The sequence below is a fragment of the Polypterus senegalus genome, chromosome 5 (assembly GCF_016835505.1).
Source record: "Polypterus senegalus isolate Bchr_013 chromosome 5, ASM1683550v1, whole genome shotgun sequence".
Classification (NCBI taxonomy): domain Eukaryota; kingdom Metazoa; phylum Chordata; class Cladistia; order Polypteriformes; family Polypteridae; genus Polypterus; species Polypterus senegalus.
In genome coordinates, this window is record NC_053158.1 from 175,527,497 (window position 1) to 175,549,950 (window position 22,454).

General features: G+C 38.5%; 1 protein-coding gene across 3 annotated transcripts in view; it reads right to left on the minus strand.

Moving 5' to 3' along the window:
- The window catches only part of scn5lab (sodium channel, voltage gated, type V-like, alpha b), a 719,364-nt gene that overhangs the window by 361,811 nt on the left and 335,099 nt on the right, over nucleotides 1–22,454 (minus strand). For all 3 annotated transcript variants that reach the window (XM_039753644.1, XM_039753645.1, XM_039753646.1), the window contains exon 13: nucleotides 4,523–4,652. In XM_039753644.1, coding sequence (XP_039609578.1) covers nucleotides 4,523–4,652 — 130 coding nt within the window. The remainder of the gene's footprint in view (nucleotides 1–4,522; nucleotides 4,653–22,454) is intronic.

The window sequence follows — 22,454 nt, forward strand, 5'->3', positions numbered from 1 at the left end:
ATGGCACCAATCAGGTGACTGCACCTTAAGTGGTCGCCTAAGTCATCTAATGAATTGACTAGATGCTCTAAGAACTGTACACCTTGAACTAAGAGGACGAGTCACACATGACAATGTTCATGGTTAAAACCCAGCAAGGAGTTTACTGCAATTGTGGAATCCAATTGAACCCAAAAACAACATATTCTCAACTCACAACAGCAATGACTTTGATATAGAGGCAGTTTGAATGACAGATGGGAAAATAACCTGGTCACCATTTAAAACACACACTTTTCTTTACCCATTGCACACATATATTCTGGCAATGGCGGGTCCTTCTGCTTGTTGTATATAAAAAGGTACTCATTTCTGTAAGCTTTTCAGGAATAGGTAGATAGATAGAACAATATAAGTAACCAAATTGTTTTAATACCTGATCCGATTCAATGGGATAAACTACTTTTAAAGGAAGCCTGAACTACATCATAGTTGAAAATGACACAAAATTGCACAATTTTATTTCCCAGAGAATGTAAATTTAATTTGATTTTTAGTGCAGTCATATAATACTAACTGGGTGGGATGAGTGGACTCATGCTGTTGCTAACAGCTCACAGTATTCTGAAAGTAGCAATTCTGTCATGAGTTGGGCTGACAGGCACTGATTACAAACAGACTGATTACCACTAAAAATATCAAATGAGGAATCATAGCATGACATAACACTTTGATTATCTAGCTCTAAAACTGCTGCCCAGTAGCTGAAGGCCAGCTAAAAAAATTTCCAGCGTACCTGCCCTTCATAGATGAAACTACACACTCACAAATCAAATCTGAAACATCTGAAGCAATATTTGTACTTTGCAGAACTTAAGACCTCCTGATTTTGTACAAAATTTCTGTAGGAGTCTAGTGGATCAATGGACTAGTGATCTCATTCTTTATGGCAGGGATATAACTAAATAACTAAATTATAATTTACGCAAAAACATTAATTGAGCTATTGTGTTATGAAACTAGATGCACTCAAAACTTCAGACCATGATGGTCCCAGAGCTTTTTGAACCCACAATTAATTGCCTTCCCAAATGGTACCTCTGGAAATAGACAGAAGCTACAGTGCTGCAGTTCTAGCACTAGCCTATGGGTGCAAAGCACTTAATTGGCTTTTATGAACACCTTATAGCAATCAGAGGCACATATGAGAAACTCAAGGACACAAGTGGAAATGACACTTCTATGCAAGCTACACTTTGTTAAGCCATGTGGACAGCAGAAATCAACAAGTTCTTCGAAGTATATGTATGATCTCTATCTCTGGAGCCAGATAGGGTTTTGTAACACTAGGTGAGGATGTCCTTTAGACATAAACTTTTAGAGATATTTTGGGATGACAGGGATAACCTTAGAACAGAGACAGGATACTAAAAGGATAGTTGGCTTAGAAATGCCTGGAACACCTAGAATCTCTTGCTGGAGAAAAAGGAGTCTACACTGTTATCCTCAGCTTGTGTCTACCAGAATCCTTACCAGCACAAGCATTCTAGAAAATGGAAGCTATAGTTTATACCAGGATCATGCTCTTACAAGCTCATTTTCCATTTTAGATCAAGAAATACAATGTGTCACAAATGTAACAACTATTACTTCACTAAAATGTGCTTAGAAGAGATCACTATTAAAGTAATCAATGTCAATATTTACTCAATAGTGTCTTTTTTACTCCAAAGCAATATATCCTCAGGGATATTTCTTGCTCAATCACTACTTTACTTTAATTCCTATTTTATCATGCCGATCTGAAAATAAGCAATTGAAATGTTCACTTGATTTAGCTTTCTATGGGCTTTTTCTGCTGGTCAACAATAAACAGAACAATTAATCCTGACCAGGTATAACATCAAATTGAAATATTGGTAATCCTAAATGTTTGCAAATAACCTCATAGTTGTTATAAGGCTTTAAGTGCATTATCTGGACATCTAAGACCTTCAACTTTAGTTGCGGATACAACTACTAAACAAGCAGATTTAAGAATATGACATAAGATCTCTGTAAAAATTATAAAAGTGGAGGACTTAGAAGAGTACAGCATGAAATGAGAAAGAAATGGAAGACCCATGGTAAATCTGACATCCATACAAGAAACATCCTTTCAAAAAAGGCAAAAATATCATGGAATGGACTGAACACACAATACAGCATGAGACAAGCATGCAAAAATTAAATGGAATGAAAAATCTTTAAAGTATACATGATATGTAGGCATTTTAGAGTCAATGCAACTGGTACCTTCAGGCCAGGCTATAACTTTTTTTTTTTTAATCAAAGCCAGTGAACAGCCATAGCAGTAATGACGTTTTATTTGTAAGGAAGTCACCAATATTTTAATTAACAATCTGTAAGTCTAACATTACATATGGAATTGGTGAAGTGGACACAACTTCTGTCTTTAAGAAATTTAAGAAATGCATTTGTCTTGCTACAGATATTCAAAATAAATTATTCAGAACTGCAATAAAAAAATGACTGTACAAACTATTAAAAGTTGATTAAAATAAAAATGACCAATAAATTAACCATTACAAAACAGTCAAGTTAATGATTTTCAGACTTGTTTAAATAGGGTTGTGAGTGGCAGTGTGCATAAGACAACTGATACGGTCACTCAAATTGATTAATACTGCTATTTAACCTAACTTGCACATCAATATGATATAGTTGTAGAAACCATAATATGAAGATAACACAGATACAGAGTAAGAGTAAACTCTGTACAGACAGTGACTTCATCTTGGTTTGAACTTAGCCTCTTAGAACTTGGAGACTGCACAACTTTGTGCTGTGCCACCATAATACCCTAAAAATGAAAAAAACAGTGTGTTATTAAAATAGACTGCTCAGGGAAAAATTCTGACAGACTCTCACAACCATCCTGTCAGCTCTTAAAACACATCCACACCTACAGATTCATAGTGTTTGATTTAACTATGGAACCCTACCTTTCTTCTGCTGACTATACCTTAGTGACAGAAATTACATCAGTGCAGAGATAGAGCAATAGCTCTCTTGTCAGGTAGAGATCAGAAATGCAAACATAGAGACTAAAGAATATTTTTAATGGCAACAAAGTCCTCATGAGTAGTATTTACAGTGCATTGTCCTGTTGAAAGGAAGCAGCACAAAAAACTAAATCCCTGATGCTCTCACTCAGCCATATCATATTGTTCTTAATTGTTTAAACATAGATGGGCAACCTCTATTACTTCTGATACTGGCAATGAAGCTAAATGCAAAATATCCAGTAAACACAGAAGATGATATCCTTTGGTTTCCTGAGTAGCACTGATCTTAGAAATTTTGAGACAGTCATATTAGAGCACATAAAAACATTCAGACCAAACATGATATTAAATAACAGCAAGACTCGGAACAGGAGATTAAAAAAAACATGATTAATTAAAAATAGCTTTAAAATATCAATACGTTTAAAAGGACACTTCATGAGGTGTTCAAAACTTCTCCACTATAAGCCTAACCCTACAAAAGAGAACCTGCTGGTGGACAGCACTCCTTATGTGTTTGTGAGGGTCCCTTTTTCTTCAGGAGCCTACAGGTATCTGGAAGAGCTATCTAAAATTTCTGAAGGTTGCCAAATCTATAAATTGGGGACAAATAATTTCTGATGGTTCTATTTCAAGGAATTAGCTATATTGGTAAGTTCATAGCTGTCTCCCGATTTAAAGGAAAACTAAAGAATGAAAGAGCTTAGGCACTTTAATAAAGGAAACAACACTAATGAAACTTTTGTCAACTTTACAGTTACCAGCGGAAGACTAGTAAATACTTTTTTCAATTCTTAAGGTCTGTTTGTATAGAACAGGTCAATAATTGCTCCACATTACTGTTTACTGAAAGAGCACCTGACATTGATTAAGCAAAACATAAAAACTATCCAGGCTCATTCCCCACAGAAAGAGAACTACATAACTGTTTCAAATGATAATGTGGTGATAGACCACATTAAAAATAAAAAATCGACTTATTAGGAGAATTCTTGTTGCTTTGTGTCTAATACAGCCCATTATTTTTGTACAGTATGAATATATTCATTTTTTCAACCAAACAAGGAATTTAATCTTGAGCAAGATGCCAATCTATTGAAAGGTACGCTCTTTCAATCATATTTGAACAATTTAAAGTTGCCAATTAATCTAATATACAAGCGTCTGGTATATGGGAGGATATATAAGGGTGTTGACAAAATCCACACAGAAATAGTAGTCAGGCTGGGTCTTAATCAAGGTAAGTTAAGGCCACTTGGTGTTTTTTCTATTTCGGGTATGCTTTGTGGCAAGAACAAAGATTCAATTACTAGTCAATTGAAGATCTAGTTTTAGTTTAGTTATTCCAACATAATTCTCTCTGTTTCTCACTTGCCCCAAAGCCTTTACCTGGCTACCTTTCCTACAACAACAACTAAGCACCAGCCACCCCTCACCCCAAGGCACAACAGCCTTCAGGTGGACATATTTCTTACCTTCCATTGCATTAGTCAGAACGCTGGCTGCACTCAAAGCCCTTTCTCTTTGGAATGGTTCATCCAGATAATCAACAGATAGCCGGTGGGCGATCAGTCCCTTGCTTGCTTCGCTGTCTGAATTAATTGCCTGTTAAATAAATAAGAATGAGACAACCTTAATGAAAACATTCAGAAGACACTATATTTATAAAACAAAAATAGCCAAAGAAGGCTGATTGTTCTTATAGCCGTTGCCTATTTTTTCTTCAGTACAGAAGAATAAAAAGAGAAGCACTGTATGAATATCTAAAAATCTATTTCCTGAACCAGCTTAATCCATTAGACATATCAGACAGACGCATGCCTGTTGTAAAATGTGTTTGAATTCATACACTGGACATGTGGTTCTCTCACTGCTTTTCTGGAGTGTCATTCTTCCTTCAGATTTTTTTTTATACTTTAGTACTACAGTTACTGCAGTTGCCATTACAGCTTCTGGGTCCTAAACTATAGTCCAGAGACATACACAGACATTTGACTATAGTTTGCACACCCATATATTTGTGTGAATGTTAAAAACATTTGTTGAGTTAATTCTTGCAGGCTTGTAAATTGTTTAAGCAGAAGTGAGTATGTGCCCACTGCATGGCTATCAATGCTTCATGGATATGATTAGACTGCCTGAAATCCTATTATAGAAACAACTAGTTTATGAATGTACAAATGAATGGAAGAAAACTCTACAAACTCCAACCCAGGATTGATAAATGATGTAAGTTTTACCACTGTCTTTTAAGTATTTTTCTCAGTAATAATCATAAAACATATCTACTGAATGAAATCAATTTCTTGTTTGCTTAGTAAAGTGCTTGGGGGTGATGTTCTCAAGGTACGGTGCTTAATGCAAGATTAAGAATAAAAATGATTTAGCATTTGTTTTTGCTAAATATCTTTTGGTGTTCTTGAGTTTCAGAGACAGCTAGCTCAAATTTACAATTTATTCCTCTGTTTGGTCTCAGAAAAACACTGCTGTTTGGCTTTGACTTCTTGCATGCAGCTTATCACCAAACCCTACTGGCTGCATTGCCTTTCAAGATGATCACCCTTGTAAAATTCACTACATACACACTACTAACTAACTTGCTCAGGGCAAGACAGTGAAACAGATACCTTGGATGTTCACACTTCAATTAAAATGAATTAATGTAGCTGCAAAGAAACCACAGAAACAGCTGCATTGTCACCAAGCAGTGTCAGTCTTACAAGCTACAGTAGAAGCAGCATGGCCTTTTCTCAATTCTACCTTGTTCATAGTATAAAATTAAGCAACAAATATTTATTGCAGTTGGAACTGAATAAAGGCCTTATTAAAAAAAACCAAATGTCCACAAATCCTAAATAACATAACATAAACAAGCTTGTTTAATACACGGTTCAAGGTTGTAGGGAAAGTAGGGCTTACCACACACATCTTTGCAAACTCTACACAGACAACATATAGGAATTTCATTTGAACCCAAGATGCTGGATCCATGAGGCAGCAGCAGCACTAGCCACTGCACCACTATACAGGTCCATTAATTTTGTAATAATAAACAGTTTCTTCTTGAAACATTATGGTTTATACTCATACACACTAGGTGACACTGTCTGTCAATAAGCAAGCTGACCAGAGCCTATACATATTTCAGTAATGTAATAAATAACAATTTTAAAATAAAAATTGAAAGTTTTTATAGAAACTTTGTTTGCTGCACTGTGTTGAATATAAATATATATAGATATATATATAGATATATAGATAAGACAACAACACTCATATCAAAGACAAAACAATTACATTAACAATCATGTTACGTTATTTTTAAAATTTTTCCTTTTCTTTTTCATAACTTCTTTAATACACTACTTCTCCGCCTGCGAAGCGGGGTATTTTGCTATATATATATATATATATATATACACATATATACACACATACATATCTTCATATATATACATATATACATATCTATATACATATCTACATATGCACATATAAATATATATACACATATAAACTCACCTAAAGGATTATTAGGAACACCTGTTCAATTTCTCATTAATGCAATTATCTAATCAACCAATCACATGGCAGTTGCTTCAATGCATTTAGGGGTGTGGTCCTGGTCAAGACAATCTCCTGAACTCCAAACTGAATGTCAGAATGGGAAAGAAAGGTGATTTAAGGAATTTTGAGCGTGGCATGGTTGTTGGTGCCAGATGGGCCGGTCTGAGTATTTCACAATCTGCTCAGTTACTGGGATTTTCACGCACAACCATTTCTAGGGTTTACAAAGAATGGTGTGAAAAGGGAAAAACATCCAGTATGCGGCAGTCCTGTGGGCGAAAATGCCTTGTTGATACTAGAGGTCAGAGGAGAATGGGCCGACTGATTCAAGCTGATAGAAGAGCAATTTTGACTGAAATAACCACTTGTTACAACCGAGGTATGCAGAAAAGCATTTGTGAAGCCACAACACGCACAACCTTGAGGCGGATGGGCTACAACTGCAGAAGACCCCACCGGGTACCACTCATCTCCACTACAAATAGGAAAAAGAGGCTACAATTTGCACGAGCTCACCAAAATTGGACAGTTGAAGACTGTAAAAATGTTGCCTGGTCTGATGAGTCTCGATTTCTGTTGAGACATTCAAATGGTGAAGTCAGAATTTGGTGTAAACAGAATGAGAACATGGATCCATCATGCCTTGTTACCACTGTGCAGGCTGGTGGTGGTGGTGTAATGGTGTGGGAGATGTTTTCTTGGCACACTTTAGGCCCCTTAGTGCCAATTGGGCATCGTTTAAATGCCACGGGCTACCTGAGCATTGTTTCTGACCATGTCCATCCCTTCATGACCACCATGTACCCATCCTCTGATGGCTACTTCCAGCAGGATAATGCACCATGTCACAAAGCTCGAATCATTTCAAATTGGTTTCTTGAACATGACAATGAGTTCACTGTAATAATATGGCCCCCACAGTCACCAGATCTCAACCCAATAGAGCATCTTTGGGATGTGGTGAAACAGGAGCTTCGTGCCCTGGATGTGCATTCCACAAATCTCCATCAACTGCAAGATGCTATCCTATCAATATGGGCCAACATTTCTAAAGAATGCTTTCAGCACCTTGTTGAATCAATGCCACGTAGAATTAAGGCAGTTCTGAAGGCGAAGGGGGTCAAACACCATATTAGTATGGTGTTCCTAATAATCCTTTAGGTGAGTGTATATATATATATATATATATACACATACCTATCTACATTATATATAAACACACATACATACATACACACACACAAAATATATATATGTGTGTGTGTGTATGTATGTATGTGTGTGTATATATAATGTAGATAGGTGTGTGTGTATATATATATATGTGTCTATATGTGTATGTATAGCTTTGGTCACTGACTGCAAGGGAAAAAAAATAAAATGTAGTCTATAAGTTATTAAACAGTAAAATATTAACGTTTTACGAAGTAAAGCTACATTGAGCACTACTGGAGTGGTTTCGGGTAAACTACATTTTAAAGACGGTGTAACACAACAGGTTAGTAGTACTAACAGCAGCTAAAATGTATATGGATCATCTCTCGGTAGTAGATCCCTTTTGAAAGGCGCTACACGACGGCTGTGGTATAGAAATTAAATTTTCTATGTGAACGTCCAAATTTCTGCCTGTGGTAATGTGCCTTACCAGCATTACCAGCAATTAAAAGAAAATCATTTTTGTGTCCTCTGCAGTGTTAAGAGAGAAAGGCTTTGGTTTGGGATAAATGGAAAATAGGTGTAAAGAAAGGAAACTTGTCTTTTTCTTTTATATAGTGTAGAGAGAGGTCTTCGCTGACGATATGAGCGTCGCGGTGGGTCTCGTGTAGACTGGAGAGATGGCCCTGCCATTAACTGGCCGGAATAGCACTGTTGGTCCTCCACTCCTGTGTGTGTCTTCATAATCCGACCTGATGACCTCATAATCGTATACGTGTAAAAGAAAGTGCGAAGCAACTTAATATTAGATTGTCGCGGTCTAGAAATGGGATCCCGTGTTTACAGTTCTCTGGGCTATAGCTCATGGGAAGGAGGAAAAAAATTAAAAGTGTTTACTTTCACTTAAGGCAGAAGCGCAGTCAGCGTCTCAAAGGCTGGCACAGCTACGCAGGCGCACGCGCCGACTGCCCAACTTTTGTAGTATTTTTGCAGTGCAGGAAACGGCACTTTTTGCAGACACGTTCACGTGATCAAAAGTCTCTGCACTCTTTAGAAATCTTGCTTTCTCTGCATACTGTATTCATAGTCAGTTCACATGAGCCGCTCAGAGTACATGCATCGAAGCTTCTGAGCTGTGCCTGTGCTATCTTGTGCGATCTTGCGATGTCCACTGCTTTATTTAATGTTAGCTAAGACCTGGCACTTAAAAGTTTCTCGCTACAGCAATTTTAACTCCGTTACAAAGTGATCCAAAGTCTCTTTTATACCTCGTGTCTTCTCATTAAACTTGTATCTTGTTTACGTGTGAGGCTTGATGATGTCACACACAGCTCCGCCCCCCACGGCCATCGAGCTAACATCCATTACAGTATATGAAGAAAAATAGGTTCCAGTTATGACCATTACGCGTAGAATTTCGAAATGAAACCTGCCCAACTTTTGTAAGTAAGCTGTAAGTAATGAGCCTGCCAAATTTCAGCCTTCTACCTACACAGGAAGTTGGAGAATTAGTGATGAGTGAGTGAGTGAGTGAGTGAGTCAGTGAGGGCTTTGACTTTTATTAGTATAGATTTAGGCAAAGCAATGTGATACTGGTGTTACACATTAGTGAGAAGCATTCATGTTTGCCCCTGCCTTTTGGAACTGAGTCTCTTTGAATTTTACGACAGGATTTGGGGGAAGTGACTGAAGCCAGTTTGGCAAGAGTTTCTCTGCTAAAGTCTCTCAACCCCCGTAAGAAAGCCAGACTGCCTAACTGCCAAGCTTTATGTTTTCTATTCCCCTATTGGTCTGAAGTATGGCTGTTTGGAACTGGCTTGCATCAGAAGCCTTTAAGTACCACAACGTCCAATTGGCTCTAGGGGTTGGACAGAACATCTATAAATCTGCTTGCTTAACCTTACTCTCTCACTCTTACTAACATCTGATGAAGGAGCATGTCTCTCTCTTACCAAACTGATGCATGAACTGACAAGAACAACACAATGAAGAGCACAGCTCGTCAGCCATATTGAAACAGGCATGCGGCCTGTTCTGCACAAAGCTGACCCCAAATGATGCCTTAACTAGAGACATTTTAAGTAACTAAGTCAGTGTGCCACCTGAAACTACACATCACCATTTAATTAGGTTGTATGGTTGCCAATATTCAAATGTGTGTTGCATATTGTTATTATTTATGAATATTATCAATAATACACTTTTTAAATTGTAACTTAACTCCTGCTTGTCTTTTACTACACCTAATTGCCTGAGGTTATAGATGTAGGATGGAAGGTGGAGAGAAGTTATATACTATAATCTATACTAATAAAAGGCAAAGTCCTCACTGACTGACTGACTGACTGACTCACTCACTCACTGACTCATCATTAATTCTCCAACTTCCCGTGTAGGTACAAAAGTTAAGCAGGTTTCATTTCAAAATTCTACATGTAACGGTCATAATGGTCGACAATGTCCGCCATGTTGAACTTTCTTATTTATGGCCCCATCTTCACGAAATCTGGTAGGCGGCTTCCCTGTGCAAACCGAAACCGATGTATGCATTCTTATTTCGGTAGTATGACGCCACTGTCGGCCGCCATATTGAAGTTTCCAACGTCACTAATTTTCCAAATTCCTGTGTAGGTAGAAGGCTGTAATTTGGCAGGCTCATTCCTTACAGCTTGTCTTTTACTACACCTAATTGCCTGAGGTTATAGATGTAGGATGGAAGGTGGAGAGAAGTTATATACTATAATCTATACTAATAAAAGGCAAAGTCCTCACTGACTGACTGACTGACTGACTCACTCACTCACTGACTCATCATTAATTCTCCAACTTCCCGTGTAGGTACAAAAGTTAAGCAGGTTTAATTTCGAAATTCTACTCGTAACAGTCATAACGGTCAATAAAGTCCACCATGCTGAATTTTCTTATTTATGGCCCCATCTTCACAAAATTTGGTAGGCGGCTTCCCTGCGCTAACCGAAACCAATGTACGTACTTATTTTGGTGGTATGACGCCACTGTTGGCCGCCATATTGAACTTTCCAATGGTCTTTATTACTTATGGGCCATTCTTCAAGAACATTGGTACGCGGGTTTCCAACGCTAACTGAATCCTACTTACGTACATATATACGTCCATAGCCTGCAGCTCGGTCACCGTGTGAGGCTGCGTTGGGTTCCCCATCCCAACACCTCCCACGTTGTAGGCTGCCTGCCTATATAAGGCCATCCGTCACTCCGGTCTCTACGTTCCCTTCCTTGCTTTGCCAAGGGATTCACGTCTCCCTGCTGATAACTACAGACTTTTTATTTAATCCACGGCTTCTCTGCTGTTTTATTGTTCATTTATTACAATTATAGTTATTGTGTAGGTATTTTAGACTTACTTTACATTGTTCAGTTACCCATTTTCTTTATCGTTCCAACCGTACCCCCATTAACACGTCTATCGAGGTGATCACCATCGATCAAAGAACTGTCACTTACCAAGTGGTTTCCATGCCCGGAGATGGCGCCTACCTTTTCCATTCATTCCATGCATGGCCATATCAGGCTCACTCTTAATATTCGGAGGAACATTGTGTCTTATGTATCGAATGACTGGTAAAGGTTCAAGGTGTGGACTGATGATGGTACAGGAGATAATTATACTACACAGGAGCACTATAAGAGTGAACTGCTTAAGCCCTTCACCTATTAAAAGACAGAGTACGAGACAAAGTAGAATTTCATAAAGACGTTCACAAACGCTGGCGCTATACACATGTGGAGCAGGTTATAGATTATGAAAGCAGTGGAATTCAAAAGGCTCAAAAAAAAACAAAAAACGGCGCGATACACATGTGGAGAAAGTAAAGATTGCAGTAGCTCAAACAAATGGAAATTATTACTCGATAAAGAGAAAATAATCACCACGGACCAGGTGTCATTGAAAAAAAAAGCAGGATAAAGCAAGGTCAGAAATAAAAGACAAAGTAGAAAACAAAGTAAAACATCATAAAGAGGTTAAAAAACACATGCAGAGCAGGTTAGAGATAATGAAAACTGGAATTCAAAAGACAAAAAAAAAACATAGGCGCAAAGCACATGCAGAGCAAGATACAGAATATGAAAGCAGAAAAAAACGACAGTGTCAAAGCAAACAAAGTAAACATCGCATTAGCGCAAAATAAGTGAAATTTTTACTCTGAGAAATAACAAAAAGGCGAATAGAGAATGAATATATGGACACGGGTGATATGTCAGAAGTATGTAAATATTGTAAGACTTTGAAGTTTAAGTCAGAGAATTTCAAAAACGTGGTTTACCTCACATGCATTTATTGGTTACTTTGCAAAAAAAACCATTAACGCTGATGATGTAGATCGCTTTGTTTGTGCTGAAATTTCAAACAGAGAAACCTATCCTGAATTACGGTACAAAGTCATTCAACACATGTCTCACTGATCTCATTTAAAAGATTCAGCATGATCCAACCTGTGAATGTTGCAACCAAGCCCCAGCCTCACTGGGTCACATGTTCTGGGCCTGCACCAAATTAACATTATTCTGGACAAAAATTTTTAATTACCTCTCAGACAGCCTTGGACTCACAATCCCTCCTAACCCATTAACAGCTGTGTTTAGGGTTCTTCCAGAGGGGCTTAAAGTGGAGAAAGACAAACAAATTGTGATGGCATTCACTACACTTTTGGCACGCAGACTTATTCTGATAAACTGGAAGAACCCAAACTCTCCTCTTTTAAGTCAGTGGGAAACTGATGTGTTATACTATTTGAAATTGGAAAAAATCAAATACTCAGTTAGAGGATCCGTACAGACTTTTTTCAAAACATGGCAGGATCTAATCAGTAATATTTTAAAATAAGTTTATAAAGCACAGAGAATTTATTAATTTAGGTATGTTTACAAGCCTTAAATTTTACACCGTTTGGCTTGCTCTCTCTCTCAGGGGTGGGGATCGATCTGTTCTTAACATAATTCTTTTTTTTTTTGTAAAAACTTGGTTGCTATGCATGGATTGTAATAAAATTAATAAAAAAAAAAAAAAAAGATTCAGCATATTGGGAATCGGAAGATTCCAAATGTTTTTACAGAAGTTCTGAAATAAAAGTGAAACTAATAAAATAGCAACAATTCAAATAAAAATAAATCTTAAAAGTGTGTATCTGGAAAACCAAACACAGGGGTTGGTTAGTGAAGCGAGCAGGGGGCAAAGCCCCCCAGTAGAATATAAATATCAAAATAAACTACAGCAAAACATCTTTCACTATACTTTACAGGTACACGGTAAATTAAATATAATAAATACTGTACTTCTAAGTATTTTACAAAATCCCTACATTACTAAACAGTAATAATAGCAGATTGAGCTGGAAGTATTTCACATAATAGTATTGCACATATAAGTGAAATATCACACATTCTGAGAACCAAAAAGCTTTTCACATGAGAAGCAACAGACAAGTTATTGTACATCAAAGTAGTTGAATAATGTTCAGGGAGATTATTAAGGAAAGATCATTATGTGGATCAGAGACTAGAAGATGAGTTATAGATCCTGATGGCTGTCAGGAGGAAGGAGTTTCTATGACATTCAGTGGAGGACTTTATGGTAGTCAGTCTACTACTGAAAACGCTCTTCTGTCCAACCACAATACTATAAAGTGGGTGATTAACATTTTCAACAATCCACCAAAGTCTAGACAACATTCTCTGATCTGCCACAGTTTCCAAGCTGTCACGTTTCTCTCCAACAACAAAGCCACTTTTCTGAATCATTTTGTTAAGCCCCCTAATGTCTGCCACCTTCATTCTGCCCCCAAGCACGCCACAGTAAAAAAATGGCACTGGCAACCACACACTCATTGAACATCTGCAGCATAGTGTTACAGAGCCTAAAGAATCTGAGTCTGTGTACGAAATACAGCCTACTTATACTGTATATTTCCAGTGAGTTCTTAGATCAGTCTAGCTTGCAGTTCATATGTACTCTCATACTTGTAGTACTGAACAATCTCCACATCCACACCACAAATAAACAGGGGAGTAACTGGAGATTGTGGTCTTCCCAAATCCACCACCAGTTCTTTGGTTTTACTGTCCACTACCTTTTTAAATTCCATCTCAACACCGTGCCTGATACTTCTCACTATTGCAGAGTCATCAGAAAATATTTGCAGATGGCGGCCCTCTGTGTTGCAGAAAAAATCTGTAGTGTACAATGTGAATAGAAACGGTGACAAAACTGTCCCTTGTTGAGCACCACTACTACACAGCACAGTGTCAGACACAGCCCTGCAGCCTTCCCATCAGAGAATCCATAATCCATAATCCATGAAACTAACAGAGAATCCACCTGCTTTGCAGACAGCTTACTTCCCAGTCTGGCTGGCTGGATGATGTTAAAAGCACATGAGAAATCAAAGAACATAGTCTTTAGAATCATAAGCACAATCAAGCGAGCGGAAGCAGAGAGCGGCGGCGTCTCCCACAGGCACGTAGCCCTTCGAAAGCACCCGAGCAAGTTCACCTGAGGTAAAGCCGGCAGCTGACCAGTAGAAATAACCGGCAGTGAGAAATTAAAGTCGATTGCTCAGCGGGTGGTGGAAACTTAAAGCCGACGGTGATTCAGCTGAACACGGAAAGCGCCGAAGCACCTATAAAAACGGCAAAGATGACTTCAACACTTAATGTAAGTTCTATCTGCTCTCTGCCCGTCGAGGGCACGTTTATATGTTGTGTGTCCTGCAGTATGTACAGCTCAGGTTTTCCGCCGACAGTGCAGATAGCTTCACCTGCCAAAAATGTTTAGTTAATTTAGAGTTGGTCGGGAAAATACGCGAATTGGAGGACCGCGTTAGGAATCTGATAGCGATTAGGCAAACCGAAAATTGGATCGACTCGGTTTGTTTAGACAATTCGGCTACATCTGATTCGCTTCAGTCTCTCCAGGTCCCACTGTAGTCAGTGCGGCCGAAATCAGTAGCACCAATTCAGCCACAAGGCGAGTGGGTAACAGTAAGACGGGGGTCTACGAATCCAAAATTTAGTCCCCCAGCACCCAGGTCACGAATTCAGACACAGAACAGATTCTCAGCTCTCCGTAGCGCGCCTGTGGAAACTGAGAATAATAAAGTGCTCATAATTGGCGATTCCATAGTGCGGAATGTTAGAATTCCAAACTATGTTAAACCAGCAGTTAATGTTAAGTGCCTTGCAGGGGCCAAGATTTCTGGCATAAAGGCCGCATTGGACCGTGTTGCACGATGAAGTATCTACCTTATTGCTGCATGTCGGCACTAATGATATTTATTTACAGCAATCTGAGGTATTAAAGCGAACTTCATCTCTCTGTGCACGAAAGCTAAAAGAAAATGTTGGAATTTAGTTGTATCTGGTCCCTTACCAAGATTATATAGAGAGGATGTGATTTATAGCAGATTGCATTCCTTTCACTGCTGGCTAGAAACCTGGTGTGCAAATAAAAGCATAGCATTTGTGAACAATTGGGATGATTTTTGGGAAAGGCCTGGATTTTTCAGAAGAGATGGTCTTCATCCTAACTGGAGGGATCTTATGTATTATCCCAAAATATGGCAGCAAAACTGCCTGGTTGACTGATTAGAGCACCATCCAGGCCGCAGTCATGTGATCTTAAATCACAGGCTGTTGTTTATCCCACCTGTTATTTTCCTGAAGCTGTTACCCATAATCCCTGTTGTGGGGCATCCAGTAAATTTAGTCTTGATACAAACCATAAATTAATTGATAACCAAAAAATAAGGTGTATAATTAGACCAATGGATAAAACCAGACACTCCACCAGGGGCATCTGTAATAGAAATTTAATTCAAATTAAAACAAAAAAATATATCAGCAGTTCAGAAAGAACCATGCAGTTTTAAATGCTGTTTATTGAACATTCGCTCTCTTGGCACTAAAGCTGTTTTGGTAAATGATATATATTAAGTACAAAATCTGATCTGTGTCTTCTTACTGAAACCTGGCTTAGTAAATGTGACACTGTTCCCCTAGCTGAGGCGTCACCAGATGGATACTCGTTCCTTCATAAGTCTAGAGATTCTGGTCGAGGAGGAGGCCTTGGAATAATTCATTGTAACAAAATGCAAATCACTCCTAAAAATTTAGGCAACTTTACATCCTTTGAGGCATTCATTTTAAATATTAAAACAGATTCCAACACAATTATAGTGCTAGTCTACAGACCACCAGGGCCATATTCATTGTTCATGACTGAATTTAGCAACCTTCTGTCTGATTTGGCTATAAATTATGATCACGTAGTTCTGATGGGGATTTTAATGTACACATTGATGTGGAAACTGACACTTTTAGCAAATGTTTTACTTATTTGTTAAATTCAGTAGGATTTTGTCAGATTGTCAAAGGTCCAACTCATAATCATAACCATACATTAGATTTAATTATAACTTACAAAGTTGAAATTCAAAATTTAAATATTACTCCATTAAATGTAGTTATTTCCGATCACTTCTTAATTACATTTGATTTAGTTCTGCCCATGCCAAGCACTCACAGATTAAAACAAAGACAGTGCGACATCTAGATTGTAATTCTGCTTCAAAATTTATAGATACCTTGAGTAAGTCGAGTGTAATTGTGGAAAACCATTTAGATCAGTTAACATCAAATGTAAACGTGGAAAACAATTTAGATCAGCTAACATCACATTATAATGTGACCTTGAGAGATGCTCTGGACACAGTGGCTCCCCTAAAACAAAAGTGATCAAAGCACATAGAAACTCTCCCTGGTTTAATGAAAATACTCGAGCTCTTAAATTAGAGTGTCGAAAACTGGAGCAGATGGAGAACAACAAAGCTACATGTCTTTCAAATTGCATGGACAGAGAGTGTTAATAAATATAAAAAGCCCTCTTTAAAGCTCGCTCAGAATACTATTCTACATTAATAGATAGCAATAATAAAAATCCTAGGGTACTTTTTAGAGCAGTGGCTAAATTAACAAATGGGAATTCAGATCAACAGTGCAAAATACCAACAGATATTAGCAGTACAGACTTTATGAACTTCTTCAATGAGAAAATTAAAAATATAAGATCCCAGATCTCAGCATCACAGTACAAACCAAATACTAGCTTAGCAGACCCTGCTCACATTGCATTCAGCACTTTAATAATTTTAATCCTGTAACTGAGCAGGAAGTCTTAACTTTAATTACTAAAATGAAGCCCACTACTTGTTCCCTAGATCCAGTGCCAACAAAACTAGTAAAAGTGCAATGGATGTTCTTGCAGCCTATTCTAACATTATCAATAGTTCATTACTGCATGGCACAGTACCTGATGCACTAAAAGTGTCAGTCATTAAACCTTTACTTAAAAAGTCAGACCTAGACCCACACATACTAAATAACTATAGGCCTATTTCAAATTTACCATTTCTCTCTAAAATACTAGAAAAGTAGTCGCCAGTCAGCTTCAGTCACACCTTACGCATTACAATTTATTTGAGAAATTCCAGTCTGGCTTTCGACTGGTCATAGTACAGAAACGCACTAACACGGGTTGTAAATGACATTCTGATATCCTCTGATGAAGGAAATTCCACTGTAATTATGTTGTTGGACTTAAGTGCAGCATTTGACACCATTGACCATTCTATTTTACTGCACAGGCTAGAAAACGATGTTGGGCTTACAGGCCCGTGCTCGCTTGGTTCAGTTCTTATTTATCAAATCGATTCCAGTATGTACAGAAATGTGCTGACAGTACTCCATCATTATACACAGAAGTTCAATATGGTGTCCGCAGGGCTCAGTACTGGGACCTTTACTGTTTTCACTTTACATGCTTCCACTGGGATCTCTCATTAGGAAACATAATGTTAATTTTCACTATATGCAGATGACACCCAGTTATACCTTTCATTTAAATCAAATGAAGTTTCTCGATGTTGTCTTTAATTAGTTGTGTTAGTGAATTAAAGGAATGGATGAATGAGAACTACTTGTCTTTAAATACAGATAAAACAGAGATGTTAATTGTTGGAGGGAATGACGCTGATCACAGCAATATTTTGTCATCATTTAACTCAGTTGGAATCCCAATTAATTTTACTGAATCAGCCCGCAATCTAGGAGTTATCTTTGACTCTAGCATGTCATTTAAAGCATATTACAAAGTCGTCCAAAACATGTTTTTCCATCTTAAAAATGTTAGGAAATTAAGGCGCTTTCTAAATAAACAGGATTGTGAGAAATTAATTCATGCATTTATCTCTAGTAGGATTGACTACTGCAATGCGGTGTTCACTGGCTGTTCAAACTGTTCTCTATACAGCCTCCAGTTAATCCAAAATGCGCTGCAAGAATTATTACAAGAACAAGAAAATATGAACACATAACCCCAGTTCTTAAATCTTTACACTGGCTCCCAGTTAAGTTTAGGGCAGATTTCAAAATCCTCCTTTTAACATATAAAGCATTAAATGGCCAAGGTCCGCTTACTTGTCTGAACTTATCATGACTTACAAACCTGAGCACATTAAGATCTCAAGATGCCGGTCTGCTTAGGATTCCAAGGATTAATAAAATAACAGTGGGAGGTCGAGCTTTTAGTTACAGGGCCCCTAAACTGTGGAATGGTCTTCCTGCTTCCATAAGAGATGCCCCTTCGGTCTCAGCCTTTAAATCCCGGCTGAAGACTCACTACTTCAGTTTAGCATATCCTGACTAGAGCTGCTGATTAACTGTACATACTGCATCTCTGTTGTTAGTCATTAGCACTAAACATAAGTAACATGATAATTATATTTGAATACTAACCCTCACCTATTCTGTTTCTTTCTCGGTACCCAAATGTGGCATTGGTGCCACGCCCACCTGCCAAGTTGTTTGCCTGCCTATGGTAAAGTCATCCCTGATGGAGGATCACAGGAATCATGGGAAAGAGGGTCCTTTCATCGGAGCAACGTTTCAGCCGTGGCATGGCCAAATGGGGAGGCAGCTAGATGGATGAGGTCTCCAGGACTCTAAATATCTAATTATGTCATATCATCTACTGTTAAACCGTACTTCTAAAATCTTTATTATTATGCTGTATTAAGGTTTTGTTCTGTTCTGTGTATTGTATTGTATTTGACACCCACTGCACGCCCAACCTACCTGGAAAGGGGTCTCTCTTTGAACTGCCTTTCCCAAGGTTTCTTCCATTTTTACAAGGTTTTATTTTGGGAGTTTTTCCTTGTCTTCTCAGAGAGTCAAGGCTGGGGGGCTGTCAAGAGGCAGGGCCTGTTAAAGCCCATTGCGACACTTCCTGTGTGATTTTGGGCTATACAAAAATAAACTGTATTGTATTGTATTGTATAATCAACTGACTTCAGAAGAGGCCACAATGCTTTCAAAAGTACTGCTAAAGTCAGCAAAATAAAGCATTAAGGAAAGCAAAAGTAAAGCAATTGAAGTATGTTAAGTGGCACAGATGAAATCAATTACACGTTTATTAGTTTTAGAATTGTTGACACACTGGGGTAAGTACTGCTGTGCCTTTAACGACCTCTTAGGTACAGCCATCAGCAATGTGTCTGTCTGCAGAAAGAGTGTCGACCTTGCCGAGAGGTGTACTTACCTTGGCATTGACATTCATGTCTCTGGTGACTCTTCCTATGAAGTCAGTAGACAGACTGGGAGAGCATGGGAGATCATGTGGTTGCTGGAAAGTGGTGTGTGGTGCTCCCAACATCTATGCACAAGGACGAAGATCCAAGTCTTTAGAGTCCTGTTGCTTCCTGTCTTGCTATATGGTTGTGAGACATGGATGCTATCCAGTGACCTGAGATGAAGGCTGGATTCCTTTGGTAATGTGTCTTTTCAGAGAATCTTTGGATACTGCTGGTTTGACTTTGTGTCGAATATGTGGTTGCTCCTGGAGTCCAGAATGTGGCACATTACGTGCAGTGTGAGGAAGCGTCAGTTATGGCACTATGGCCGTGTGGCGCAATTCCCAGAGGGTGATCGGGCTCACAGAATCCTCATTGTTGCAGACCCGAGTGGCTGGACTAGGCCGGGGGACGCCCATGTAACACCTGGCTATGCAGATAGAGGGTCATTTCCGGAGGGTGGGACTGGATTGTGTGTCTGACTGGGAGTTTGCCAACCAGGACCCCGAGCTGTTTCGTCGTGTGGTGGGTACAGCAACAAGCTGACATGGCTGAGTGGGGTAAGGCTGATGCCTCACAGCTCCAAGAAACTTGGTTTAAATGCAACCATTTAGCCATACACCAAACTCTGCCAAAATCTGCACTTTTTCTTCCATATTCCAAGAGTGGGTTAGGTTAATTGGAAATTCTAAATTCATCCACAGTGTCTTTATAAATGTACCCCATGATCACCTACCTATCCACCCAGGGTCAGTTCCTATTCTACTTAAATATCTACAGTAGGTACTGTAAGATGGAAGGACTGTTTAAGAATTCGAGAGGTGGGGCTGAAGAGGCTTCAAAACTGTTAGCACTTAAAAAGAAGCTACATCCTAATCCAGGGCAGATGGTAACAACATTAATTGGGTGGGAGATTTACCACTACAAAAACCGACACAATACTGAAATTAACTAATGAGGAAATAATTACCAGGTCATTCGTTTGAAGTGCCATTAATATTAAAAGTTTTTTTTTTATTTTACTTTCTATAAACATTTATTTCTGTCTACCTAAATACAGTGGTGTGAAAAACTATTTGCCCCCTTCCTGATTTCTTATTCTTTTGCATGTTTGTCACACAAAATGTTTCTGATCATCAAACACATTTAACCATTAGTCAAATATAACACAAGTAAACACAAAATGCAGTTTTTAAATGATGGTTTTATTATTTAGGGAGAAAAAATCCAAACCTACATGGCCCTGTGTGAAAAAGTAATTGCCCCCTTGTTAAACAATAACCTGTGGTGTATCACACCTGAGTTCAATTTCCGTAGCCACCCCCAGGCCTGATTACTGCCACACCTGTTTCAATCAAGAAATCACTTAAATAGGAGCTGCCTGACACAGAGAAGTAGACCAAAAGCACCTCAAAAGTTAGACATCATGCCAAGATCCAAAGAAATTAAGGAACGAATGAGAACAGAAGTAATTGAGATCTATCAGTCTGGTAAAGGTTATAAAGCCATTTCTAAAGCTTTGGGACTCCAGCGAACCACAGTGAGAGCCATTATCCACAAATGGCAAAAACATGGAACAGTGGTGAACCTTCCCAGGAGTGGCCGGCCGACCAAAATTACCCCAAGAGCGCAGAGACGACTCCTCCGAGAGGTCACAAAAGACCCCACGACAACGTCTAAAGAACTGCAGGCCTCACTTGTCTCAATTAAGGTCAGTGTTCACGACTCCACCATAAGAAAGAGACTGGGCAAAAACGGCCTGCATGGCAGATTTCCAAGACGCAAACCACTGTTAAGCAAAAAGAACATCAGGGCTCATCTCAATTTCTAAGAAACATCTCAATGATTGCCAAGACTTTTGGGAAAATACCTTGTGGACTGATGAGACAAAAGTTGAACTTTTGGAAGGCAAATGTCCCGTTACATCTGGCGTAAAAGGAACACAGCATTTCAGAAAAAGAACATCATACCAACAGTAAAATATGGTGGTGGTAGTGTGATGGTCTGGGGTTGTTTTGCTGCTTCAGGACCTGGAAGGCTTGCTGTGATAGATGGAACCATGAATTCTACTGTCTACCAAAAAATCCTGAAGGAGAATGTCTGGCCATCTGTTCGTCAACTCAAGCTGAAGCGATCTTGGGTGCTGCAACAGGACAATGACCCAAAACACACCAGCAAATCCACCTCTGAATGGCTGAAGAAAAACAAAATGAAGACTTTGGAGTGGCCTAGTCAAAGTCCTAACCTGAATCCAATTGAGATGCTATGGCATGACCTTAAAAAGGCGGTTCATGCTAGAAAACCCTCAAATAAAGCTGAATTACAACAATTCTGCAAAGATGAGTGGGCCAAAATTCCTCCAGAGCGCTGTAAAAGACTCATAGCAAGTTATCGCAAACGCTTGATTGCAGTTATTGGTGCTAAGGGTGACCCAACCAGTTATTAGGTTCAGGGGGCAATTACTTTTTCACACAGGGCCATGTAGGTTTGGATTTTTTCTCCCTAAATAATAAAAACCATCATTTAAAAACTGCATTTTGTGTTTACTTGTGTTATATTTGACTAATGGTTAAATGTGTTTGATGATCAGAAACATTTTGTGTGACAAACATGCAAAAGAATAAGAAATCAGGAAGGGGGCAAATACACACCACTGTATAGTATAATATTAATGTTGATGTACAGTAGATTATATCATCAATACTGCAAAATATGTTCAGATTTAGTGAAACACTAGTGAGGCCATTTCTGCAGTACAACATACAGTTTTTATGACCTTGCTATCCAATAACATAACACCTATAGAATATGTGAAGGGACAAGGAACAACAGGTATGTCCTACTTTCACAGTCTTTTGAAAATTAAACCTTTGGGCTCAAGCAGAGGAAGCTGCATGAGGAGTTAATGCAGGACTTTAAATTTAAAGCATAGATAAATTATCTAGTAAAAAAGGACACGTGAAAAGATAAATGGGAAGTGCATGTAAGATGCAGACCAGAAAGCACTCCTGCACAAAAAGGATCA